Source organism: Aspergillus fischeri, genomic scaffold, assembly GCF_000149645.3.
Source record: "Aspergillus fischeri NRRL 181 1099437636262 genomic scaffold, whole genome shotgun sequence".
Taxonomy (NCBI): domain Eukaryota; kingdom Fungi; phylum Ascomycota; class Eurotiomycetes; order Eurotiales; family Aspergillaceae; genus Aspergillus; species Aspergillus fischeri.
In genome coordinates this window covers 1-26,530 of record NW_001509764.1, presented here as the reverse complement: position 1 = coordinate 26,530, position 26,530 = coordinate 1, and the positions used below count along the sequence as shown (strand labels likewise).

The following is a 26,530-nucleotide window of genomic DNA, read 5'->3' as shown; positions in this document are numbered from 1 at the left end:
TTGGTGGTTTATGCGTCGCAGGGTACATGTATGGCTACGGAGTCTTGAAAGATACATGATAGAGTACGAAGTGGTAGGGCCCAATGGACTGTTCATCCCTGTTGATATACTAAGCCTCGCGTACAATCACCGCTATTTATCGAGAATGACACGGAGAGATAGGAAAGAATATAGGTGCTTCAATTGGCAAGCGCCACGTCCCCGAGAGGGTTGAAACTGTGGTTGTAGAGCGTCACGTAGGCACCGCCGTCCTTGTAGGCAAAGGAGACATATGCGCAAAGGTGCGCGGCCTTCTCAAAGTCCTCATCGGGGCTGTCAGAGCATTACATTAGTGAGGCTCCTACTCAAAGTAGTGAAAAGGGGGGTGGGGGACTGAAACTCACTAATTCGCTAGAAAATTCCCCTGGTAGTGACTGGCCATATCCTCCCAGCCAAGCCTCCGGTAGAAGGTTGTTAGCCCCTCAACAAGCTTCCGCGAGTTCATCCCAAACACACAGACATACATCTGGGGATCGGGAAACGGCGACTGACTCCCGTCCAGATGGAAGTGGAACATCATAGGCGCCTCGAAACCGGCCGACGACTTTCCAAGCTCGCAGAAGCCCCGCGGCATGGTATAGTAACCCTCGCGCATCTGGATATCAGCCCAGAAGTGCCGGAGCAGTTCCAGACCCTTGAGTGCATCCGGATCTCTTCGAAGGCCCCCAAAGGTCCAGATATCCTCCACCATCTTCAGATTCACATGCCGCTCGCTGGCGTAGAACTTCACCCGCGATTTGCCGGGTTCGACGAGGTCGGTGGACAGAAAATGAGGGAAGAATGAACACGCGTCGAACGTCTTGTCTGCTTCGGTGGGCGGTGGCTTGTCCGCCGTGACGACTGGGACATGTAGGCCCCGGCGACGCCGCTCCATGTACCGTTCCAGATTGGCCAGCTGCGTCTCGAAGCGCGACTCCCGATCTACCTTGCGGATGGCGTTGACCAGAAGCTCCTCCGTCGAGCGGCCAGTCACTGCAGATTTGGGCTGCGGGTAGAAATACGCCTTGACCAGGACTGTCCCGGATTTCTGCAGGTCCATGGCCGTGAGGATCTGCGATTTCCAGGGGCTCTTGAACAGGTCCGGGTTGGCTTGGAGGACGGCCTCCTCTTCCTTGGTGATCACCAGCTCGGTCTCAAACTCGTAGAAGCGTGTCAGGTCAACCCCCGGCAGGAGTCGGGCGGCGGTCTCTAGATAGCCCTTCGGACGGGCGGTGTTGAACGGGTCTTGTGCGGTGCCAGAGTCAGCCGTGACGGGATCGACCCCAATGCGAATCAACGCCCGGGCGACGTTGTTGCTGAACTCGATGGGCAACCCGGTAAGAACCATCCCACTGCGCCATTGCGTCGCAATGATCCCTGTTTCTGGGTCACGCTGGGGGTAGGGGCCCAGGGCGGGGAGGACCAGGTGTCGATACAGCGACAGGTACTTGTATTGCACGTCAACATCGTAGTTGGAGGATATGAGGAGCCTTGAGAGGATGGGCGCGGTGCTATGCCACCAGCGCTCCTCGTTGAGGCTTCCAAAGAGTATGGTTTCACTGAGGGCCCGGTAGGGGGCGGGCTGCAGGTGGCAAGGCTTCTGGTCCGGTGGTGCTGGAGGCATCCTTGCGTGCTGAGAAATCAGTAATCGTGACTGAGAATTGTAGTGGGAATTCTGGCTTTGGGTGGAATACTTCCCAGGAGACGGAATTTTATCCAACTCCGAGGGCATGAGGCTAGACACCAAAGACGGCGATCCCGATGTAAGACACAAGCGTGCTCTCTATGGTAGTCTCATTTTCATGCAATGCATGCCTGGACATACTAGTTGCAAACATGCATATAGTCAGTTTTCGTACAAATGCACGCCTCGGCATACTGGTCACAAACATGCATATAGTCTCATTTTCATGCAAAGCATACTAGTCACAAACATGCATCTGCAGCTCCACCACCAGCAGTAGGCGCTACGTTCTCCCAAATCGGCCGAGCCGAGACCCTGGCATTCGGAAGGCCCGCGTGATCTGGAATACAGTGAAGGGATGTAGGGAGAGCAAAGGGTACCTCAATCGAACCGCAACGTATGTCAGCTGATTGACGCAACCGTTGGCAGTCTACTTGGCTGGGTAGTGATAGAGCTCTTCCTACACAGACTTCATGTACATGGCGATCCAAATTAGAGCATGAGTTCTGTAGCTCGTCATGCTGTCGGTTTGGTTATTGGAGTGTACACTGCCTTGCTGGAAGGATATCATTTCACACCTCGTTAGAAGAGGTGTGTTAGTTTCAAAGTAAAGGTGCAGGGGCACTGGGATTCCTAGTTCTGCTCTGATAGATGATCCTGACTCTACCAAAACCAATGCAGTACCGTAGTTACTCGCAGATCCAACTCAACATACTAGCATGGCTCCCAGGCGGAGTATACAATTTCTCAAACCGTAGCCGATCGTCACAATCTTCCACCAGCCGGCGCATCTGAACCAGACTTCTCTCCTTGGCGGAGAAGAGCGTGTACATCCCAATATCACTCCGACGCAACTGCCGCTCACTCTGCAGAGAGCCTTCACCCGGCTCCGGCAAGACGGCGTCCATAATGAGCAGTCGGGCACCGGGCCGTAGAGCGGAGGAGATCTGCCGGACGATGCGAGTGCAATCCGCATCATTCCAGTCGTGGAGAATGAGACGAAGGAAGTAAGCATCTGCGATGCGTGGCTGGGGCGTAAAAAAGTCGTGCTCCTCGAAGGTAATGTTTCGGTGTCGATCTACCCGTTGGCGAGCCTTCTCGATGATTTCGGGCCGGTCTTGGACGGTGATTTGGATGTGAGCAAAGGCGTTTGCAATGACTGCGGCGACGTGACCTTCCGATCCTCCGATCTGAAAGACATGTTAGTAAACGAGTGGAACGGTTGTTGGTGTACTACTTCTCCCTTGACGAGAGTAGCGACCCCAAATCGCAACTTACGTCGACCAACGATTTCACCGTGTCCCAGTCATAGGCGTCCGCCACGTGGCGTACCATCGAGTCATTATGAACGGCCATCCCATCATGCCATCGATTTCGATTCACCGGGTCTTTCTCCAAGACCTCGAAGAACGTCGGACCCTCGCGAGCCCCGGGCTCCCTGGCCATCAGGGCCAATGGACCCTGGCGCGTCGCTTCGCCGCTCGGGTCCAATTTGATGGACTCGTATATGAACGAGCAGGGCCGAATGCCAAAGTCTGCCATGAAGCGAGCCTGACCGGCACTGTCCGGGTCACTCACGAAGATGGCGGACATGGGGCTGTGTTTCACGGCACCCTCTTCATCTTCATCGAGGAACCCAGCTAATCGGGTGAAGCGAATCAGACGCTGGAGCAATTCCGGCGCCACGGGCGTTTTCAGTTTCTTGACCAGTGCATCATATGGAATGGATCCGGTGGGTGGGACCTGATCTGGGACTTCAAGCCGGATCAAAGTCTGGATCGTGCCGATGTCGACTGCCTGTGCCATTCATGGGAATGTTAGTCACGTCACGGGAAGAAACAGGCAGGGGGAAAGGGGGAGTTACCGATTCCAGCAGACTCAGCAACGACGGACCCGGGCCCCGACCTTGCTGGAGAAGCTTTTCAGCGGCGAGGATGATCTCGTCTCGGGCTGCGAGCCCTTTGGGGCCAAGGAGAGTCGGGTTCCCACAGTTTGGTTGGGACCCCGTCTTGTCAATCTCATCCACCAAAAGCTCAACATTTTGGCTCAGCCTGGTAGCAACCTCGGGAAGATTGAACATTGTACAGAAAACGGAGAGCGGGGTGCGGTTCAGCTATGCAGCGTACTACTCAGCAGGGTGGGCAGGTAGTCGAGCCAGCTTTGGTTGTCGATGATAGATAAACATATAGCTGCAATCCTGAGATACGTCGCTGTGACTGGGCAACAAACGCACATAGTCACACCGCTGATCTCCGGGCGATCCTGCAGCACAGTCGGCACCGCCGGTATGGGATGAGACGCATCAACTCTGTTTGCTCATCTGGCTGCAGCAGGAACCCGCATTAGTGCAGGATTACACTCCTTGGCACGGTGTGGTGTAACCCCAGGTAATTTAGTTCGAAGATGGTGCAGATCGGCCAACCGATCGACGGACCTTGTTTCTTGGCTCTAACTAGTAGTCCCTATGCGGATGATCCTGATTCAGATGCTCGGCGCGTTCCGTCTTTTTAACGATGAGCGGTTCTCAAGTGAGCCCCTTCCGGCGATATGACACCGGAGTCACTCTAGTATTCCCCCCAGGATGCCATCTGTCATGAAGTGCGGGTATCTGGCGACGGCTGGCCTAATTGGCATTTGCATCCATCTCTGGTATTTCCGATATGGAGAACACCATCTGTATCCCTGGCGGTATGTACGATTTCACCTCTGCCTGACCATGGGCGTGTCAGCCCTGCTATATGCCAAAAAGCCACCTCAATACACCCTCTCTCCAGGGGATCTCGTCAAAGACACCTGTCTGCTTATGGTGACATACCTCATTGGACTGTTCACGTCGCTCCTCCTCTACCGAACACTGTTCCACCCCCTCCGCCAGATTCGCGGCCCCTGGGCAGCCAAGGTATCTTCATTCTGGTTATCATTCCGTCTAAGACGTGGGCCGTCATTCCGCATCCTTCATGAATTGCACGAGGAATACGGCCCCGTCGTGAGGGTTGGCCCGTCTGAAGTGTCTATCATCCACCCGGAAGCCATCGGGATTATCTACGGACCCAACTCACGCTGTTCAAAGAACGCCTTCTACGACAATGGCCATCCGATGATGTCGCTACATTCGTACCGGGACCGAACGGCCCACGACCAACGCCGCCGAGTCTGGAGCGCGGGGTTCGGGGATCGGGCTCTGCGCGGTTACGAGCAGCGCATGCGGGTCTATCGTCAGAAGCTCTTTCAGCGCTTGGAGGAGAGGGCTGATGCGGAATCGACAATCAATATCAGCCAGTGGTTCAATTTTTACAGCTATGATACCATGGGCGACCTGGCCTTTGCGCGCAGCTTTGATATGCTGGACGCAAGCCGGAATCATTGGGCGGTAGACATGCTCATGCATGGGATGATCGGGTATCGGTATTTGTTTCCGAGTTGGTTCTTTCGGCTGCTCGCTACCATGCCATCGTTGTCGAACGACTGGCATAAGTTCATCGGGTTTGCGACAGACACCATGCTGCGTCGCTTGCGTGTGGGTCGCCTTCTCCCCGATCCATCCGCCTGCCGTTTCTTGAGCTGAACATTGGCTGTGCAGGAGCAAGTGGGTGTTCCGGATATCTTCGCGTCCTTGCTGGCGCCGCTAAATGGCCGAGACCCTACCGATGACGAACGCAACATGCTCATGGGAGATGCTATGCTCATCATCACCGCAGGAAGGTTGGTTTCTGTCCAGGCCAGAAACATCGGGATACAAGTTGACTGACCATCAATAAAATCTCCACGTCAATAGTGATACCACGGCAACGAGTTTGACGAGCATCGTGTACGAATTAGCCCGCCGTCCTGATGAGGTCGACAAACTACGAGCTGAGATAGAGCCTATCGAAGCTGATAGTGACGGTGAGTACCAGCACGACACCCTCGCCAAACTACCGCATCTCAATGGCTTTATCAACGAGGCATTCCGGTTGCACTCTCCCATCCCCGGTGTCATTCCGCGAAAGACCCCGCCAGAGGGGATCCATGTGAAGGATATCTTCATTCCAGGCAATATGACGGTATTCAGTCCGCAATGGAGTATGGGTCGATGTATGAGAACCTTTCTACATTCGCTGAACTTGTGACATTTGCCGTCTGACTCCTCACTTCCCCTACCTTAGCCGAAGCGGCGTACGTTGATCCTGCGATCTTCAACCCAGAACGGTGGTACAAGCACATAGACTTGGTAAAAGAAAAGTCGGTCTTCGCCCCGTTCTCCATTGGTACGTATATCCGCTTAATTCTTGCAAGGTCGATACAATCGCCACTAACTATATTTTTCAAATCGCTAGGTCCTTATTCATGTATTGGAAAGCCACTCGCCATGATGAATATCCGCACAACCGTGGCTCGTCTGATCATGAGGTTCGACGTAAGGTTTCCAGAGGGTGAGGATGGGATCCGGTGGATGGACGCTGCGGATGAGCACTTTGCCATGGGTATACATCAGATGCCCGTCGTTTTGACCAGACGCCATTAGCTCTGTAATTCTCAGGCCTCGCAAGTGACTTTTCGTTCGCGCAACGTAGGGCTGTCTTATGGAGTCCAGCCCCCAGATCTTCAAGCCTGATGAGTTCTACGAACGGCAGTATCCTGTTTTCCACGCTGCTATGCCCAAGTCTCTGTCGTAAGGGTACTAAACAGAATCTAACAGGCCATCCTGTACCCTAGGATCTAAGTAGTCTCCTTCAACAGTTCGTATTCTCAATTTCTTCCAGCCTGAATGAGATCACTGTAATCTGATCCGTGCGCAAATTGGGCTACAAATTACAAAAAAACTGGAACACTCAGCGCTCCTTTATTTTGTTTGCTACAGGTCCAGTCCGACTCCTCACTCCTCTGTAGCCTGCAGGTTCGGCTGCCGGACAAGTGCCAGGGCAGCGGGCCGATTGCACGGTGCCACTGCTGGTGTGACAAATTCAAGTATCTGGTTCATGTGATTAACAGTACAAGATCTTCGGACATCCCCGGTGTGCAGGTGCAGCTGCGAACCTTGCATCGAGACCATTTTTCATACATTGCCTATGCACGGAGATCATGCCATCTTCTTGGGTGGTGGCGCTTAGATCGGTTCTTCACTCTCGCCTCGTGGGTGGGATTACGATTGACGAATCTCGATTGAGGAGTTTTTCTTTGCATGGCCTTTCATGATAACCGATGCTGTACAGCAAGTTTGCTCTAAGCAAGGGGGGAGCCCAGCTGTATGCATGTTACACAAGGAATAAAGCCGCAGAAGCCACGTACGTATGTCCTTCCATACTCGCTGCAATGTAGGTGAATTGGAGTTTTGCCGCGGTAATATTGGTTATAAGCCATGCACTGGGGTTGTTGTAGGCCAGTCGGCTGTCGTCATTGGGTATGTTCTTCATAGTTACGTAAAGATCAAGCTTCGGCTGACGGTCGATGAGCTGAGAGGAGTTCGTGATTGAGCAGGAAAGAAACCCCCTACTGTTCCGTGCTGCGGTGATGTGCCCTGTATTGGAGCATGTAATTCTATCTCAGGCTGTCCGTCGGGTGGCGTAGAAATGGCTTGCTGGACTTCTTGCTGATCTCTTGCCTGCTTTTCTGATCGACAAAGGTACAGTGCATAGTCTTCGCTCACCAAGGCAGATCACAAAAGCAGACATGGGATGCTGCAATGTCTGGCTTGCTTCAATATTCACTTAGTGATTGCTGCGGAGTATTCCGCAGCATGAGGCTTCAATAGTATGGTCTACACCCCCTAGACACGAAATTCTAAATGGCCGATATTCACACATCTTGCCATATACTATGGGATGGGGATTCTGCCACACCTGCTCTACCTAGCAAACAACGAATGGAACCTCAGTCACTTTCATTATCACGCAAGCCACAGAATATTCAGACATGTAGAATCTGGTGTCCAGGGAGTGTAGTTGGCCAGTACCCGCATTTCCGTCTCTCAGCGTAGCTTTCTTTTTCGGAGATCCACGGTCTACGGCTCCAGAGGGTGTACCGTATATTTAGAGATTGCTTCTCCGAAAGAAGGCCTATCCTATATTCCAACAATATCCTCTGAAAAAGCCTCTGTCAATTGATAATATGCCCTTCATTGAAGCAATACGTACGAATATACAAACATATTATTCTTACCTCAATCGGACCTTGCGCTGGTTCGGGATCGACTTTTTCGCCTTTTGTAATACGGCGATGGCACTTGCGGTAGCCGCACCCTCGGAATGGAGAGGTATTCTTCCATACAATACATCCAAGGACAGTCCGACGGTGCACAGCATGAAAGTAGCGACAGACGTCAAAAACGAACAGGGTGAATTTGGATTCTGGGACACTTGCGTACATACCGTCGTTCGCGAGCATTGCCAGAGATCTCCGGACTCACCCGCAGTCAATGCATGGGACGGGTCATTCACCTACGCCGAGCTCGACAGCCTGTCGGATGCCATTGCGTCAGTCTTGATCCTCTTTGGAGTCAAGCCAGAGAGCATTATACCCATATACATGCACAAGTCCCGATGGACAACGGTTGCTATATTGGGAGTTCTCAAGAGTGGAGGAGCATTCACCCTTCTCGATCCATCCCATCCACGGAGCAGGCTGGAGGAGATATGTAAGGAAATCCAGGCAAGGTTTATCCTTACGAGTGAGGAACTCAGCAAACAGTGTTCGGAGATGTCTTCTGTCCTAGTCGTGGAGCATCTAAGCCGGGCATGCTTGCTGAGTCCCGGCCAAGCTGGGCAAACACCGTCTCGACCTGAAAACGCCGCTTATATCGCGTTCACATCAGGTTCGACAGGAAAGCCCAAAGGCATTGTCATCGAGCATCGATCATATTGCTCTGGAGCTCGTTCGCACCTGAAGGTATTTGGTATCGATTCGACGTCGCGCGTTCTTCAATTTGCCTCGTATGCCTTCGATGTCAGCATCATGGAGACGCTTAGTACTCTGATGGCGGGAGGTTGTTTATGCGTAATGAGCGAGTCTGAACGGAGCGACCCAAACCTGTTCGTTGAGTCTTATAAGAACTTCCGGATCTCCCACTGCTTTATGACCCCATCCTTTGCGAGGACGGTGCAATGGACAGAATGTTGCAACCCGCCACCCACCCTGATCGTGGGAGGCGAGTTGATGCGCCCCTCCGATACGAGAGCATACAAAGCAATGGGAATTTGCTGCATGAACGCATACGGGCCAGCCGAATGTTCCGTCAACGTGTCTGTACAGTCTAGGGTGGAAGATGGTGTTGATCCTCGAAACATCGGGTACACCACAGGGGCGACAGCCTGGATTATTAGCCCGGAGAATCCAGAGCAGCTGATGCCACCCGGTACGGTTGGGGAACTGCTCGTGGAAGGGCCGATTGTTGGTCGCGGCTACCTCAATGATCCCAGCGCCACTCGCCAGGCGTTTATTGATACACCCGGATGGCTGCGCCGGCACCGCAAGGGTACCTCTTATCAGCACCGAGTCTACCGCACCGGCGATTTGGCCTCCCAGGACAGCATAAGCGGTGCGCTGCTACTACACGGTCGCAAAGATGCCCAAGTGAAGATTCGCGGCCAGCGGGTCGAGCTCCCTGATATCGAACACCATCTCCAACAGACTCTCCCGGACGGCGATGCCGAGGTCATTGTCGAAAAGGTCACCTTTTCCGACGATGGAGCGGAAAAGCTCATTGCCTTTGTCTTAATCCCTCCGTCTAGCACTGGTTTCATCACGGACAACATGGGAGATCGTCTCTTCCTGGCGCCGCAATCACAGATCATGGAGCAATTCGCCATCAGCAAGAAGCATCTACAAACAAATCTACCCAGCTACATGGTTCCAGATATATTCATTCCTATATCCACTATCCCTCAAACTGTATCGGGGAAAACAGACCGCAAAGCCTTGCGAACCCGAGCTGCTGCCCTCTCGAGACGGGACGTTCAATGTTATCTGCTCTCGCCCACGGGTGATAAACGTCCTCCATCCACACTCAAAGAAACAACCATCCGAAGTCTGTATAGCAAAGTGCTGAACCTACCCATCGACTTGATAGGCATGGACGACACTTTCTTGCGCCTCGGGGGGGATTCACTTCAAGCCATTCGTCTCGTTGCAGCGGCCAGGACGGCCGGGCTTGTACTACACGCCAAAGATATCCTTTCGTCGCAGAGTACGCTGGCTGAGCAATCGCAACGTGCAGGTTTGATCCAGACATCAGACCATACAGGGGAAGCTTCAACTCCGTTTGCCCTCTTGCCTGTGGCAACGAGGCACGATATTGTCGACCTGGCCCAGAAGCAGTGCCGCGTGTCTTCGAAGCTCATTGAAGATATCTACCCTTGTACCGCACTGCAGGAGGGCATGTTCATGACGTCTTTAAGACACCCAGGCATGTATACCGGGCAGATAACATTTGACATTCCCGACAGAATGGAGTTACCCCGTTTGAGGGCTGCATGGCTGTCGGTGGTGTCCAAGAATGCTGCTCTGCGAACACGCATCATCGAGACCCACGAGGGACTCATGCAAGCGGTGATCGTCGATGACTTCGCGTGGGAGGAAGAAACCGACGAGATGCTGCCTTCTGGCCGCTGGGAGGTACTCGAGATCACCAAGATCGGTGTGCCTTTGGTTCGGTTTCGCTATCGCCCTCGACATCGGCAGCTGATTATGACAATCCACCACTCCATCTGGGATGGCTGGTCGCTCCGTTTGGTGCATGAGCAACTACAGCGTGCCTACATCGGGCGCGATCCGTTACCGAGCACCTCATACCGCTCCTTCATTCAATACGGACAGGACCTACCAGGGGCAGACGAGTTCTGGGCCTCCGAGCTCGCCGGCGTGAATGCACCGATATTCCCGACCTTGCCATCTGGCAACTATCGACCGTGCGTAAACGCATCGCATCGACATGGGGTGAGAAAGTTGGTCTCAACCGGAAGGGGGGAGCATACCGCCGCTACCTATATTCACCTTGCCTGGTCGTTACTCGTTGCCCACTATACGGACGCGGACGAGACCGTATACGGGGTGACGGTCAACGGGCGTAGTGCCGACGTACCGGGGATCGAAAATATCGTGGGTCCAACAATTGCAACCGTCCCGCTGCGCATTCGAGTCAATCAGGAAGATACCGTGAAGATGGCGCTGGATCAGGTCCAGGACTCTCTCGCACGCATGATTCCCTACGAACAGGCTGGCTTGCAGCGCATCAGCCGGTGTAGCAGAGATGCCTCCGAAGCTTGTCGCTTCCAGACTTTGCTTATCATTGAAGCTCCTGCGGATCGCGACGTGGCTTGCGAGAAGAACGAAGCCAAAAACTTCTCCATTATCCGGGGAACGACTCAGACTGGGATGGACTACACCGCGTTCTCGCCTTACGCGATGATGCTAATCTTCCGTACTAGCGCTGACAAGAGCGCGATTACGTTGGATATCACATATGACGCGCAAGTAATAGGCTGCGTTGAGGTGGAGCGAATGGCTCATCAATTCGAGCATGTCTTGCGACACATCTATAAGCGTGCAACGGGAAGGATTGGAGATATCAGCTTTCTCGGGCCGCGGGACATCGAGCAAGTACAACAATGGAACAGTTACATGCCACCAGCCGACAATCGCTTTTTGCAGGAGTTGATCTTTGCTCGGTGCTCCCGTCGACCTCAGGCGTCGGCTATCATTTCCTGGGATGGCTCATGGACATATCGGGAACTCTGGGCACACTCATCGTTCTTCGCCCGGCAACTGCAGAGGTATGGTGTGACGCGAGGGACTCCTGTGGCTGTCTGCCTGGACCGCAGCAGGTGGAGCATTGCAGTCATCCTGGCCGTTCTGCTCGCTGGAGGCACATGCGTGCTGATCGATTTACTGTCTCCACGACAAAGAGTGCGAGATATCCTTCAGATCGTCGGCGCAGGCATCATGGTCAACAGTCATGCAACTGCCCCGGTGACGTCTGGCCTCTGTCCCACTGTTATCGATGTATCCCTCCTTGTGGCCCAGAACGACGATTCGCAGACGGAATGTCCCTTCAATTTGGACACATGGGAGAGGGGGGTAGGAACCCCAGAGGACCTCGCATTTATCATGTTTACGTCCGGTAGTACCGGCCATCCCAAAGGCATTGAGATGCCCCATCGCACCCTCTCCACGAGCATCTACCATCACAGCGCGGGGATGAAAGTGAAATCTAGCAGTCGTGTCCTGCATTTCTCCTCATATGCATTTGACGTGAGCATCTATGAAATCTTCACCACATTGGCCGCTGGTGGAACCATCTGCGTCCCATCCGAGTTTGACCGCATGAACAATCTCTCAGGCTTTATTCAAGACACCCAAGTCAATTGGGCGTTTTTAACCCCTTCCACGGCTAGAAGCCTCGACCCCGCAGACGTTCCCTTGCTAACCACCCTAGTCCTGGGAGGTGAAGCTGTGACCCACGAGAGCGTTGAAGCGTGGGCAAAAGGCCGCTCTCTCATCAACGGCTATGGCCCTGCCGAGGCAACGATCTGTGGAGTGGGCAATATCCCTGAAGCGGGATGGAAATCCGGCGTTATCGGTCAAATCGTTGGTGGTTTGGGCTGGGTTACTGTGCCATCAGACCCGAACAGACTGGCAGCGGTTGGCGCCGTGGGTGAACTTCTCCTTGAAGGCCCGTTCCTGGCGAGGGGATACCTGAACCTGCCAGAGGTTACGAGGGCCGCTTTCATTGACCCTCCCAGCTGGAGAACACAGATTCCTGCTCCGTCGCCCTATCCTTTCCTCTACCGAACAGGCGACCTGGTCCAATATCAGCCGGACGGATCCATTCAGTATATCGGTCGTAAAGACAGCCGTATCAAACTCCGAGGCCAGCTCGTCGATCTGAGTGCAGTTGAGGCAAGTCTCATGAGAGTGTATCCGGCTGCGATTCAGGTGGTCGCAGACGTGTTGGTTTCAGAGAATACCACCAGACTGATTGCCATGATGAAGCTCGGTCCACCAGTGACAGAGACCCACGATGATCCTTTGTTCGAGGCCCCAGACTTGGCTTTCAACGAGGCTGCTGCCTCTGTCCAAGCTCGTCTTCGGGCCATTGTACCTCCCTATATGGTGCCATCCATGTTCATTCCTCTACGTCACATCCCTCGCACCCTCACAGGCAAGACAGATCGTCGTCAGCTCCGAGACAAACTACTCTCATTATCACAAAGCGACCTCCAACGCTATATCATGAGCTCCTCGGCCAAGACACCCATGTCTGATGACAATGAACGGAGACTTCAAGAGATTTGGGCAGAGGTGCTTCAGCTCCCATGCGAAGCAATCGGGAGAGAGGATTCTTTCTTACTTCTTGGCGGCGAGTCTCTAGCGACGATGAAAATGGTAGCATTGGCAAGGCGGGTCGGGTTCGTGTTCGCTGTGGCAGACGTTTTGAACAACACGAGTCTGTCAACCCTCGCGCAGTTTCGACATTTGATCACAGAGGATGACATTCCGAGCCCGTCACCCTCGCTCTCACTGTCAACCATCGAAAGCCAGTCCCTCCAGAAGATTCTTCGACCATTACAGAACGGCGGCCTCATTCAAGGAGGCAATGACATCGCGGCTATTCATCCTGTCACTGCCGCGCAAGCATTCCTCGTACAGAGGTATCCATGGTCCCATTTCCAGTTTGACTTATCTGGCGCTATCTCGCCCAGCAAGCTTCAAACCGCCTGCACTACGTTGATGGCCCGATTTACTATCCTTCGCACGGTATTTGTCGAACATGCGGGCCATCTCTTGCAACTCGTCTTGCGGGAGGTGCGCAAGTGTGTCCATGAAATTACGACCGATGAGCCTCTCGATGACTTCTGTAATTCACTTTGTCAACAGCAGCAGGGCGTCTGTGTTGTTAACTCTACAGCGCTGCCAACTCTGTTTACTCTCGTGTCCAACCGCCAGCTTAACAGACATCGACTTCTCCTCCGCCTTGCTCATGCACAGTACGATCTCACCACAATCCCTCTAATCGTCCAAGCCTTGGCCGATGAATACAACGGAACCCTCCGTGCGGGTTTCTCCTCCGACTTCAGCTACTATCTCAATCATCACATGCGGCAGACTAACGACGACAGGGCTCATACCTTCTGGAACCAATACCTGTCGGGCTCTTTTATGACGTCTACGGATCAGACCGCAGACACTACGACGCCTCAAGAGCGCATCTTTCACGTCACTGGATCATGCACAGTTACGCCAGCATCACATCCCTTGGGCATCACAACTGCCACCGCCGTCAAAGCCGCCGTCTGCCTGGTTCTAGCCTCACGGACCGGCTGCACAGACATCGTCGTCGGTCAAACAGTGGACGCCCGGTGTAGTTCGGCTGACGGCACCCTTGACCAAATTGTTGGCCCCTGCACGAATTATATCCCGTACCGGCTCAGCGTGTGCTGTTCTAAAACTGCGTTGGAATACCTCTGCAGCGCGCAAGCCCAGCACACAACATCCCTTCGATACTCCTCCCTGGACCTCGACCAGATCGTGGCCAAGTGCACCAGCTGGCCGAGCAGTACTCAATTTGGATATATCGTCCAGCACCAGAACACTGGCGCAGACTTGGCTCTCTCGCTGGCAGGTTGCACTACTTCCTCGCCGATGACTTCTTACGGCCATGTATTTCCTCAAGGGGAGGTCTGGATCGGCTCGACGCCCTATTCTACCGGTCTGAAAATTGATGTCATTGCCCCGAGCGCAGTGCTAAGCCAGGAGGACGCTCAGGCTATGGCTGGGGAGGTTGGCGCGGCGTTGGAGAACTTGCTTGCGTGTGGAGATCGCCCTCTTTCGGATTTGATAGGAAATACATTCGCTACCTAAGCTTATTGACTAAATGTACACTCAAGTTACTTAGCTGGGTCGCAGGTACTAGTCTCTGGGGAGGTGAGAGAAGCTTATTGAGATAACGAGTCACGTTTGGAACAACAGATCCAGCCCTAGGCTGAAGTTCAACTTCCTGCCCGTCACGGTCAATGGAAAGCAGGACGGTGCGATAGAAATTCCCTTTTTCATTGTCACTTTTCACGAGTAAGTATATTTAGGCTTATACTGAAGTAGACTGTCTCTGATGGAACTTGCTTGAAAACCCCCTTACAGATTTCCCTGGATACAATGCTCAACATCATAGCCAGGTGCATTCCCTTAGCCGCATCGGAGTTTGAGGCACAGAGGTGACAGACCCATCCTAGAGAGTAGCTCAGTATTAGTCTAAAATTCTTCCAGAGTCTAGCTTTTCTGGGGAGATTAGCTCCTGCATAATCATAGAATATATATAAAGAGGAAAGACACGTACTTTTATATCCGCAGTACTTAAATTATGTTATAAGACAGTCTAAACAATATTACATTATTACTACATAGAATTAGAGGCCTAACAAGCTATCTATCCTAGAATTCCAGGTTGACAGCATATTGGAATAACGTTCATTGCAATGGGAGTAGAGCCTTTAGATTATGTGAGGGTAGGGGGTAGGCCAGGGGCTGCCCTGTACCTGTCCCTCCTAATATTAAAGGGTTCTTACCTCTCTTTGATAATTCTACCTAAGCTATTAAGGAGCATGACAATCTAAACATAATTACTAGATATTACTATAGATGCCTATAAGTTATACAGGTAAGGCCCAGCATGAAGAGGGCAAAGATGCCCCCAATGCCGATGACAATGCCATAGCTAGCGCTGGGGAAGAACCTGCAGTTCATGGAATAAGGCCATCTTATCTGTCAGGGAAAGAGGGCATCTCTGCTGTTGACCTGCTGTTATATAGGCTGTAGAGTGGTATCAAGAAGCAATGTAGACGACCCTATAGATGCTTATCTTTGGAGTATATCAATGGGGTGATAAGAGGTTGATAGCCACAGAATAGTTATTAACTTATCTCCAAAGCATTCAGGGTTCTGATAGTAGTTGGAGTAGCTGTTATTAAGCCAGTTACTACTCTTAGCCTGGAGTTGGGGTTAGCATTTGGGCATAATACATATGTTGTTATCAGTATCATCCATCATATAGTCATCACTTCACCTATGTACTCCAACTCATTAGTTGAGTAACTAACCATTGATCTATATCCTGGTCTGTCCCCCAATTCAGAAGGTAACATATGATATTAACCCAGCTGGATAAACTTAAAATTGGGGGGGCCGATAAGGTAGTTAGGATCCATGGCAAAGTCAAGGAAGCCTACTGGTTCCCTTACGCGATGAAACAGTTCTTTATCAGCAATGTCTAAAAGAACCAGTACTGAACCGGACTTATCTTAGGTTCTGTCAACAATCGTTCCCCTGCTTCAAACTTCCCTCTTCCATGGCGCCCCAAAACGACCCCCATGCTGTGGTCTGGGCGATAGCGCCTTGATATGTATGTTGCCAATTAATAAAGAGGCTTGAAGCTACCTTCTCTACGCCTATCATCCTGAGAATACAGGACTATGGCCCAGACAGCCTTAAATACTATCTTTAGCTTTGACAGGGTTGTTCATAATTACACTGAGTTGTATTTCTTCTGCAGACTGTTTGCATACTACTACAGGACATAACGAAATTGCTTGTTGTCAATCTCGGTTTGGTCCTGGAAAATTAGCCTGCATCATATACTCAATAGCGACAAACTTACCAGCATCCCATTCTCAATGCCCTTATCCCCATCCGACTCCTCCGCACTCATCCGATCCCTTCGCTGATTCTCCATGTACATATACACATACAATGCCGTAATCGAAACAAGCTTAACCACATACCCCACCAACATCCTGCTCCGTCAGCGTCACTATACCACATGAAAAGAGTCTACTCACGCAATATAAGCACTACGATACCCCGGCGCCTCTCTCTCCTTGAACGTCTGCGGCCCAATGATATTCCCCACACAGTACCCCGTAAACAGCAGGGCCCCGGTCACCTGCTTCTTGGTATACCCGGCGACATTCGAACTCACCATCGTCAAACTCATACTGAACCCGAGACCCTGGAAGTAGCACAGCCACAGCGCCACAAGCCGTCCCCATTTGTTTGTATCAGGCAGGCCAACGAGTAATCCAGAGCCAATGATACAGATGCTGTTAGCGACGATCATACACGCACTGCGCGAGTGGAATTTATCACCGAATTTCGTCGCGATCCAGCCACCCACCAGTAGCGCGAGGAATTGTACCGCGCCGCCGGGGATCTGCAGGTATTGCGTGCCGAGGGTATCGAAGCCGAACGAGCCGACGATGATGGAGGTGAACTGTTGCGGTTAGAACACACCATAGCCAGAGTTAGGGTTAGCAATGTAACTTGGAAGCAAAGCATACACTCGTCAACGCAGAGTTGGGCACCTGCGCTCCAACCGCCATCACAAAGAGAAGCCATGTTTTCGGATCCCGCGCGGCCTGCCAGACCTGCTCCCACTTGAAGTGGTGATTCTTGACGCCCTGCTGGTTCCTGGAGACGCGGTCGACGGCGATGGCTCGCTCCCTGGGGGTGAGGAATCGCGCGGTGGACGGGAGATCAGGAAGCAGAAGTAGCGAGATGATCCCTGTCGCGACGGACACCGCACCGAAGATGAGGAAGACGTACATCCACCGCGGTAGACCGGAGGTAATATGTCCCACCGCGTAGCCGATCAATCTATTTTATTCACTTCCGTTTAGCAGATTTCACAGGAGCGAGGCATTAGGCGATGGGCCTACCCGCCAAACATTGTAGCGATGCCGTTAGTGCAGTAATACGCCTCCAGGCGCAGCGGCTGCTCCTTCGCTGTATACCACATGCTCATGAGGAGGACAAAACCAGGGTTCACGACGGCCTCGACAAGCCCTAGGAGGAAGCGGTTGGCGGCGATGCCGGCAAAGTTGTGGCAGGCGGGCGTGGTCATGAGCAATGCGCCCCATACTATGAGTTCGTTAATATTGATCTAGATAAGTTCTAAGCGATGGTATACTGATGGTAGTGATGGACAGGACTTGTCCCATCGGAAGTCGCTGCAGGGCATATCCGGCCGGATACTGGGCGATCAAATAACCAAAGTAGAAGATTGAGCCGAGCCAGGCGTAGTCCTGTCCGTGAAGGTGCGTGCCTTGTTTGAGGCCGTACACCGAGGCGAAGTTAAGGCTGTTTTTGTCCAGATACTACGCAATTAGCGATGATCAATGCAACGGGAAATACGCACCTGGAGCATGTATATCACCACGAGGAGCGGAATCAAACGAGTGTCGATCTTGCGGAGGACCTTTTTCGCCTCTTCTGACGGATATTCGAGTCCTCGAGTCTGCGTGTAGACATCGTAACTGTCGTCTTTATCGGCCGAGGGATGAGAAGATAGAGATGAGTGTACTTCTGCCTCGACTTTGTCTTTGTCGGATAATGGCATTTTCTATGAGTTGGGTCGGTCTGCATAACGCAATACTGCGGATGACTTTATCTCTATATTTATACTTATTCAAGCAGTCTGTACCTGAATCATGACAACCCCACACCCCTCAAAAGCCTTTTCTTGAGTTAGGATAAACGTGCAGGACCCACCGCTGTGATATTATAGCCAGCCAATACGGCAACGTCAAACAAGGCATTTCTTCAAGAAACATGCCGCGAGTCCCACGGGAGGGGTTGATACCTGCCATAATAGACGACCTAGACGGTCAATACGGGTGTCATCCGCGACTATAATCACGACATCGGGGGGCGGCGATGGCGTCTTAGTGGGATAATTTTCCGCCATTGACAACAAATCAAGGCAATTAAACTATGATACATAACTGTCAGATTAGGTATAAAATAAGTGTATAACCAACATCCTCAATCAATCCTTCAATCCTCGAAACTCACATGAGTCAAGCATTCTACAACAACATAACCAAAATCCCTGAAGAGCTGAGATAATGAAACTCATTCATCGGGTTCTCGCATCCACAAACTTTTCTTTCTCATCGATAACCACGGCCGTCCCAAGACAAGATATGAAACACCCGCAGAGGTGATGTTAGACCTTAAGACAATTTCTGATCTGTTATTCTTGTGCATGAAACATGCTACATGAACGGACTCCTCCTCAAGATGTTATAACTACGCATCCAAATAAGCTAGATTTGTCTGGCTCAACCTGCAGGAGTAACATGCCTTAGGAGGTCGTGGACATTCCTTCGTCCATCATTACTGGCCTTTCCGACGGTAAACTATGCGTAATCAAGGACGAGGTGAGAGTTGTGACCTAACAGACTTGCATAGTCTAGCCTTTGGGGTCATGCTCATCGCCAACCAACACACGGGGAGTCCCGACTGTAAGTAATATCACCCAGCTTCTGGTCAACTATGGTTCACAATGCGTGTAATGAAGCACAATGACGAATCAAATCACTTCTGCCGCTTCCAAGCCCAGCGGAGTCGCTGCGGGTTATCTTTTCCTGACGCACCCCGACATGGCGCTGAAGCTTGTGCAATCAACGGCAAACGGTCGTAACCTGTGGAATGATTTGAATTCGCCTAAGGACTTGACTTGTAGGTGCGAAGGTATTGCTGTAGTGAGTCTAGTGTAGCTGGTAGCGCTCCAAAGTGCCTCAATAGTCTCATTATATCCTGATCCTGTGAAAGCCTGTTGAGGACAGAGCTATCTGGCTATCTGTAGGCCCCTTCGAATTTTTCAATCAGGTACATATATAATGTTCTATTGTTGAACTATGACCCGCGCATTTGCTTTGCATTGCCTGCAGCCTAGCATCATTTGACGAACCCATCCATGTGCTACTGATCATGAACCAAAGCCAGTCGGTAGCAGTAGAACGAGAGATCACATCAAGCCTTTGCTCCCCGACTCGAAAAATTGACAATCAACTGTATTGAGAGAGTTCCAGCTTCATTCTACAGAGGCGACCACTGTTGCTTTCCATTTCAGAAACAGAGAGACGCTATTTCAAACCCTAGCCACATTCGTTTCAAGGCATACTTCGCGCAGAGGTGGTAGGAGAATAACTCGCCAACTTGAGGCAATAAGGCAGAGTGGCCGTCCAGCGACTGAATTTGCCTTTCGCCTCGTCGCGACCCAAGTTACACGGAGACGACAACAGAGAACCATTTTGCTGGTTGCTTCTTATTGTCATAGACTCGCAAAAGTATCAAAGGCAGCCAGAATATATTCCAATTGGCTCTCTACATCATTATATAACATAGAGCTCATGACATTTTAGGCCTAATTACATGCATGTCATAATTGCCTAATGATATATTCCTATGCAATGTCTACTTTCCCAGGCTATACAATACCCTTACACCTCGCAGTCATGTGACTCAGCCCTGTGACTTGCAGACAGCAGCTGATTCCCAGTCAGAGCCTAAGGCCTGCGAGGCAAAGCAAGGCAGCTAAAAGGAATGCTCTCCGCTCCTCCATCTGTGTTCAACTTGATGATCCTCCTGGTGCCTATGTCAAGTGAGCCGCAACTTGAGCAGGATGTCAGTGGGCAATGCCTACGGACACTTGAATTTGGAAGAGCCGTCTCTGTCAAATCATTCGACATCACTAATTCATATGTTGGAACTGATGTTGGGACTGTTCAATTTTTCTTGTTGTCAGCGACAGGAGCACTGATAAGGCGTGGATCACTTGGTGTTCAGCTAATTTGCTATGGTTATCCCCGGAATACCAGCCCGATGCTTCGGCGGTGTCAGAGTCGACAATAGGTCTGAGTTGTGAATCGGGACAGGTGCTATTTCTCACGTTCGATTCCCAGGGACTTTCACGCCTCCTTTCTGGGCACTGAATCCCTTCTAGATCACGTATATCATATGTAATGTTGTCATTCACAATATCAAATGCTTTTGCAAACAGAGGGGTAACAAAGAGAATTATTATAGGACTGCATTTCCACCCGCATGTCTCCTATGTATTGGGGGCACTCCCATTTTTGCAACGCGACTCACCAATAAAAAAAGGAAGACAACGGCAAGGACGCAGATACTGTAAACACCTAATACATATATCACAGCTTATTTGATCCCGCGCCAGACTCTTGAGCGCCTCGACTTCTCTCGCTGCCTATCGCGCATATTAACTTTTACAGTGAGTATTGACGTCAGCTTATCCAAGCAGAGAAATCCAGTAAGGAGTAAGCTTATTCCCCGTCGAAAGCCTTGCGTAGCCCGGCTATGTCAAGCTTCTCCATATGCAACATAGCAACATACGCACGGTCCCGTTTCTCTATCTCTGTACTATTCAGCATCTTCTGGAAGTCGTCAGGCACAATCTGCCATGACAGGCCAAACTTGTCCACCAGCCAGCCGCACTGCCTCTTGCTCTTATCGCCACCCTTGCCAAGCTTGTCCCAATAGTAGTCGACCTCGGCCTGGTCTTTGCAGTTGACCATGATAGAGATTGCCCCAGTAAACTTAAAGTAGGGGCCTCCATTGAGGCCGACGAACTTCTGATCATTGAGCTCGAAATCAATAGTCATGAGGCTGCCGGCCTCGCGCCCATGGACCTCCTTGCCGGCTTCGGGAAAGTAGTGGCGCCCCGTAACTTTGGAGTTCCTGAATATGGAGGTGTAGAACAAGGCGGCTTCTTCTGCTTGGCCATCAAACCAGAGGCAGGTCGTGAGTTTGCTAACAGACATTAGGCTAGTGGTGGCGTGCTAGGAAGATATTAAGACTTACTGAAATTCCACCTTCTTAATGCTGCAAAGAGTAAAGAGACTACAGCTAATCTTTAATTAGTTCTGCTCACAAAATGGGCATGATCACTTGATGCTTAACCAAGAAGAATGGCGCTAGATTAAGTATCTTCTTTAGATTACTTAACCATTCTTTAAATTCACTACCACGCTTTCTTAAACAAAAGATGTGACTGTCCATGTCATCTTCAGTATCTATAATCAACTTTTTGATCATCTTAAAGCATCAATCCGTCAGCTTCAGCAGAAGAAAGTAGCCTAGAAGAAGCTTATGCTTAGTGCTCTACATGTAGCGAAGGAGAAGCTATCTATCTACTATGGGGAAACAGATAAGGTCCATGGTGATCTGTTTATAATTAGGACAATCCTTACACCGCAAAACAAGCTTCAGTTCTTTAATAATAAGGATTGGGGCCCTGAATTGCGTGATCAATATCGCAAAAGCTTTGAAACCTATGCAGGTCTGTATAAGGAACACTTATCAGCTACACAAGGCTCTCCACAGGTATCTTTATTAGGTGTTCAGATATCAAAGATTGATGCGCTTTTTGCTCCTAATTTTAATCTATTAGTGAGTAGTAATGAGACTACACAGTACCTTAAGAGTGGTAAGTAATATTATTATTCCTGCTAACACTTTACTAATTAATATCCTCTAATAGAAACAGCCCTAATTACTCTATGGACATTCTGGAAAGAGCATGAACACAAATTTCCAGCTCTTGCAAAAATGACACGCGATATACTCTCAATACCTGCCACTGGCGCTGGTGTTGAGCGGCTTTTTAATTCTGCTTGAGATATCTGCCATTATTATTGAGGCTCACTTAATTCTATGACAATCCAAGATCTAATGCTATTCATGTGTACATTAAGGTTTGAAGTAGAAGAAAAGGAACTTTCCCTTATAAAATAATATCTTTTAAATGAGGAACAGCAAGCACTTGATGAAGAGAAAGATACTCAATAGCTTCAAGATACTCTTGAGCCAATCAGTGATAATGAAGAAGATGATGGCCTGGAGATTAGTATAGACTAACTGGCTACTCAGCAGCTATCTAAGCGTGCTCAGGGCAAGAGACAAAGGAGTATGGTATCTAATGGGGAGCAAGAGGGCCAGGAACCTATTCCATCTGATGATAAAGTGGTTCTTCCTTTACCTAACATGTAACAGCGTATCTCTGGATGAAATCAGAAGTGTACAAGGCGTGAGGATGATCAGTTCCTTCATTATTAGTTGTTAGAGAAGAAATAGAAGGGTAATTAAAGATAATTTTCTTGAAATTCTTATTCTTCCACTCTTCAACTATACATATAAAGTATATACAGTTTGAATACCTATAAATACAAGATGGGACTACATAATTAATGCATATCACATAATCTAGAATGTTTGTCTGGTTTGTCTACCCAACTAGGTTACCCAAAACCCTGTTGGGTTCTATACAAAAGCCCAGAACCTAACTCAGAACACCCCCCTTGAGCCCAAAACCCAGCCCAAGTTGGGTTTGATACATGTTTCAGTTGGGTTACCCGGAACACCTGCCTAGGTCTAATGATAATAGGCTTCATGGGTGTCTGAGTAACTGTGCGGCAGGTCCTTGATTATTCCGACTGGTGACTTCCCCTGAAGAAATTTTTCTCCTCTATTGAATTACCTCACTACATGATTTGTTGAACCACCTTAGCAAGGGCTTCCTTGCAGGCTGGGCAGGCCAAACCCTAATGTCACAGCAATCATCATCACCACCCTTAGACTTACCTATGGAAATCATTAAAGTTGTATATCAAATTGCTGAGTACTACCAAGCTTTCCCTAATCAAACAAGATCACCTGACCTCAATACCTGTATTAACTACATTACCATATATTACACTGACCCTCTGCCTTATCATACTTATACCCCATCAGACACACCAGCTTCAGACGCACCAGCTCCAGCTGGAAGAACCAGAGCCACATCTGAACCTGTTGATATATGGTACCCTAAGTCCTGGTTACACTCACTGCGGACATTCCAGGCTGCAATATGGTGTTTCCTTATAAGAACAAGCAAAATCACCGCCATTGAGCCTGAGATCACACATACATCTGGAAATTCCATAAGGACTGGGTGCAGTGCATCAATTGCGTGGTCATCTCCATAGATAGTTATGCCATTGGGGAGTTTTGCCTGCTGTTTTGGGTTATTGTTTATCAGGATAATTCGCTGGTGTTGCTTGGGTTCCTTACATGCGGCTATATGTAGATCTGGTTCAGTGAGTTTCATCACTTTGTGTTGCTTAGTGATTTATAGTTTAACAACAGCTTGCTATGCTTCCTCTGGTCATACATGCCATGTGTTGATTACATCTATCTTGGATAGCATTCCAATCCTTGCTCTGTTATTGATGGTGATTGGCTGCTGTGTTGGGTTGACTGCTATAACATGGGAGAAGTTTGCATCAACTACAAGTATAAAAAACACTAAGCTGTGGTGCTGGAGTGGCTTAAATAGGTAATCTCTGTCTTTAGGTAGGTCCTTGCATGTAATGTAATCAGACACCAAGCAAGCCATGACACCGAGCGAGCCACCCAAATATGATTTCGGCCGCGGTCAAAAGCCATGAGATATTACTACTACGCAATCAAAATGAAGCCATCTCTATATATAAAAGAATCAAATTATCTACTACAGCAGCTAGTTCTAATATGCCTAATTTAATAGCAGTTACTGCATTATGGTGGTGCACGCTTTTTCTTAGGGATAGGCTCCATCATCTGTATAGCTTCTTGAGCAAGTTGCTGGCCTTCAGCCCCTATCAGGACCCCTCTAGTAGTAATAAAAGATCTAGGGGCTGCGTGCTTTTACTTTTGCTTTTTATTTACTGCGCGAAGCTCTATCCCACAGGGGGCGGCGACTGTACTTGACACCAAGCTAGGGTTTAGCCCAGAGCGGTTTAGCGGCCGGGGTATGGGGGTAGGGACCAACGAAACCGTCTGGGGTACAATCGTCGCGCCAGATAGAGTCGTATGCATTTCAAATTTTGGCAGGTTACTGGTTAGCTGGTTTCACATAATCTGACCAAATTTCAATTGGGAATTCGATGATTTGCAGCTGTAGTAAGGGTGTGGTTAATGTACGGAATTTTGATGTGGTTTGAGTTGCCGCCAAACAGTGAGAATCTGGAAAGCACTGCCCATGACCACCACCATGGCTCCAGGGGAGGTTGGAGGCAGTTTAAATTTAGCCAGCTCACTGATATACTAGTTCCAAGTAATCCAGCCAAATTTCAGTATCAAAATCAATGATTTGCAGACATGGTGAGGGCATATTTGACCCCCAGGAGTTGGTGTGGTTTGAGTTCCTGCGGATAGAAAAAGCAATGCCCACAAATCAAACATTCAGGGGCTGAATCCCATCATCATTCAGATAATCAGTTAAATAGTATTATATTCATCCAAATGAGCCATTAAGAATGGAACAGCAGTTATTTATTAAGCTTTCCCAGCCACCAGTCATTATCTGCCGGTCCTGCCGCCATGGGGTGTGGCTAGCTGAGGTAGAAAGCCATCTCCGGGGGAAGGCCCATCGATTACCCCAGGCCACTGCAAAGCAGATCCATCAGGACGTCCAGAGCTGGGAGGGTGTGGAGCATGACCCCCATGCTGTGCAATGGCCTAGTCGGATTACCCAGTCAATCCCCCACCTGGATGAATACCCTGATGGGTTACTGTGCCAGCGCGACCAGGCCAGATGCCAATTCATCACTCGTTCACTTGACACGTTAAAACGACATTGGCGTGAGCACCATGGATGGACCGCACCATATCATGGAGGTCGATCACGCCTGCAAGAGCAGGAACAGGCGCAGATCACCATCCAGCAGGGATATCAGGTGGTGACCTGCCAGCGGTTTTTCCCATCCCGAAAAGGGTCCCATTATATCTGGGTGCCATGCCCCAACCAGCAGCCTGAGGAGCAAGCCCGGACCGCACCCACTGCCCACATCCAGGCCACCGTTGATGCCGTGATCCAGGCATGGGAGCAGGTCCAGGCCCAGGCCAAGGCCGATCAGGCCATCCAAGCCAGCCAGTTGACTGACGCGAACCCCTGGCTGCGGATGACTCGGTGGGCTGACTACCTGCAGGGCATCCAGGCACGTGACCTGCTTGCTAGCATGGCAGCCCCGGAGGAAGACCCCATGGATGCCACTGAGCAGGGGGTGCAGGTGATCTGGGATACTATGGAGCAGGTGGCCCGCAAGAGCCAGCGGACGGTCCAGCATTGCGGCCAGGCCATCCGGGTGGAAGCCGTCCGGTCTGAAAAGGGGCAGACCCCGCACCGGCCACTGCTGGCATATATAGATGAGGCCGTGATCAAGAAGCATGTGCAGCCATGGCAGCAGATATTAGCATTTATTGCCCGGACCCAGGCCCCGCATGACTGGGCCAGCCCCCGATATGGGATGACCGCACGGCAGCGCCAGAAATGGCGGCAGCTATGGCAGCTCGCTAGCCAGGCCCCAGGCAGCCAGGGCAGCCAGGCCGCAGTGCCAGGGGACCTAGAGGCATGGGCCATGACTGCTATAGAAAAAGCATGCTTAGAATTTTGCATTGAGCTGCTCAACCAGCGCCATCGCAGCCATGAATATGAGAGTGCATTAGTATGCGCCATGGCTGTGCTGGGCCAGGGTGAGGCCGGCTGGCGCGACCCCGAGAGCTACCCCCCGATATTATCCCGCGTGATCAAGGTGGCCCGATTCATGGTGGTGCAGAAGGCATTATGGATGGACCCCAATCCATGGCAGATCATTCAGACCTGGGCGCGGAAGGACCAGAGCGCAGAATGGGTGCTGGCCAGCGCGGATGATCAACTCGGGGAGATTGATGAGGGATATGGCAGCGATGACCCCCCATCCACCCCAGGGGCCCCATCATCGCCCCCGTCATCCATCCATAGTGATGACCCATTGCCCGCGGTCCACATTCGCCCGAGCCGCCGGCCATTCCAGGAGCAGGTGACATGGATGATGCACCAGTTTATGATCCGTGGGACCCACGGCCCCATGGAGACATTGTTGGACTGGCGCACATATGGATTAAAGGTCCATTATAATCATACGGCCCCCGGCCATGTGACAGGATGGGGGAGGACCAACTGTTATACCAGCAGATGGCATTCACCATGGGGGGATTTTC

At 50.8% G+C, this 26,530-nt stretch overlaps 7 protein-coding genes across 7 annotated transcripts, besides 2 other annotated features; 3 read left to right on the top strand and 4 right to left on the bottom strand.

Moving 5' to 3' along the window:
- Positions 1 to 179: 179 nt before the first annotated feature.
- ftmPT1 (brevianamide F prenyltransferase ftmB) lies at positions 180 to 1,954 on the bottom strand (the record flags this gene model as incomplete). Its single annotated transcript, XM_001261648.1, has 3 exons — positions 180 to 312; positions 384 to 1,801; positions 1,949 to 1,954. 3 exons carry the CDS (start codon positions 1,952 to 1,954, stop codon positions 180 to 182), a joined length of 1,557 nt encoding a protein of 518 aa, XP_001261649.1.
- Positions 1,955 to 2,391: 437 nt separating this feature from the next.
- Positions 2,392 to 3,782, bottom strand: ftmD (O-methyltransferase ftmD; the record flags this gene model as incomplete). Its single annotated transcript, XM_001261647.1, has 3 exons — positions 2,392 to 2,892; positions 2,981 to 3,499; positions 3,567 to 3,782. 3 exons carry the CDS (start codon positions 3,780 to 3,782, stop codon positions 2,392 to 2,394), a joined length of 1,236 nt encoding a protein of 411 aa, XP_001261648.1.
- A 501-nt stretch (positions 3,783 to 4,283) lies between these two features.
- On the top strand, positions 4,284 to 6,206 carry ftmC (cytochrome P450 monooxygenase ftmC; the record flags this gene model as incomplete). Its single annotated transcript, XM_001261646.1, has 5 exons — positions 4,284 to 5,219; positions 5,283 to 5,404; positions 5,478 to 5,776; positions 5,848 to 5,949; positions 6,019 to 6,206. 5 exons carry the CDS (start codon positions 4,284 to 4,286, stop codon positions 6,204 to 6,206), a joined length of 1,647 nt encoding a protein of 548 aa, XP_001261647.1.
- A 1,691-nt stretch (positions 6,207 to 7,897) lies between these two features.
- Positions 7,898 to 14,536, top strand: ftmA (nonribosomal peptide synthetase ftmA; the record flags this gene model as incomplete). The annotated part of the gene is made up of 1 exon (XM_001261645.1): positions 7,898 to 14,536. The coding sequence occupies one exon, from the start codon at positions 7,898 to 7,900 to the stop codon at positions 14,534 to 14,536; it is 6,639 nt and encodes a 2,212-aa protein (XP_001261646.1).
- Positions 14,537 to 16,502: 1,966 nt separating this feature from the next.
- Positions 16,503 to 18,062, bottom strand: NFIA_093680 (putative MFS transporter; the record flags this gene model as incomplete). The annotated part of the gene is made up of 5 exons (XM_001261644.1): positions 16,503 to 16,937; positions 17,005 to 17,320; positions 17,383 to 17,584; positions 17,634 to 17,820; positions 17,862 to 18,062. 5 exons carry the CDS (start codon positions 18,060 to 18,062, stop codon positions 16,503 to 16,505), a joined length of 1,341 nt encoding a protein of 446 aa, XP_001261645.1.
- Positions 18,063 to 20,793: 2,731 nt separating this feature from the next.
- Positions 20,794 to 21,291, bottom strand: NFIA_093670 (VOC family protein; the record flags this gene model as incomplete). The annotated part of the gene is made up of 1 exon (XM_001261643.1): positions 20,794 to 21,291. The coding sequence occupies one exon, from the start codon at positions 21,289 to 21,291 to the stop codon at positions 20,794 to 20,796; it is 498 nt and encodes a 165-aa protein (XP_001261644.1).
- Positions 21,292 to 21,316: 25 nt separating this feature from the next.
- Positions 21,317 to 22,207: a mobile genetic element.
- A 1,050-nt stretch (positions 22,208 to 23,257) lies between these two features.
- Positions 23,258 to 23,286: a microsatellite.
- A 1,521-nt stretch (positions 23,287 to 24,807) lies between these two features.
- Positions 24,808 to 26,436, top strand: NFIA_093660 (uncharacterized protein; the record flags this gene model as incomplete). Its single annotated transcript, XM_001261642.1, has 1 exon — positions 24,808 to 26,436. A coding segment is annotated over one exon (1,629 nt), but the record flags the coding sequence as incomplete, so codon positions are not given.
- Positions 26,437 to 26,530: the final 94 nt, after the last annotated feature.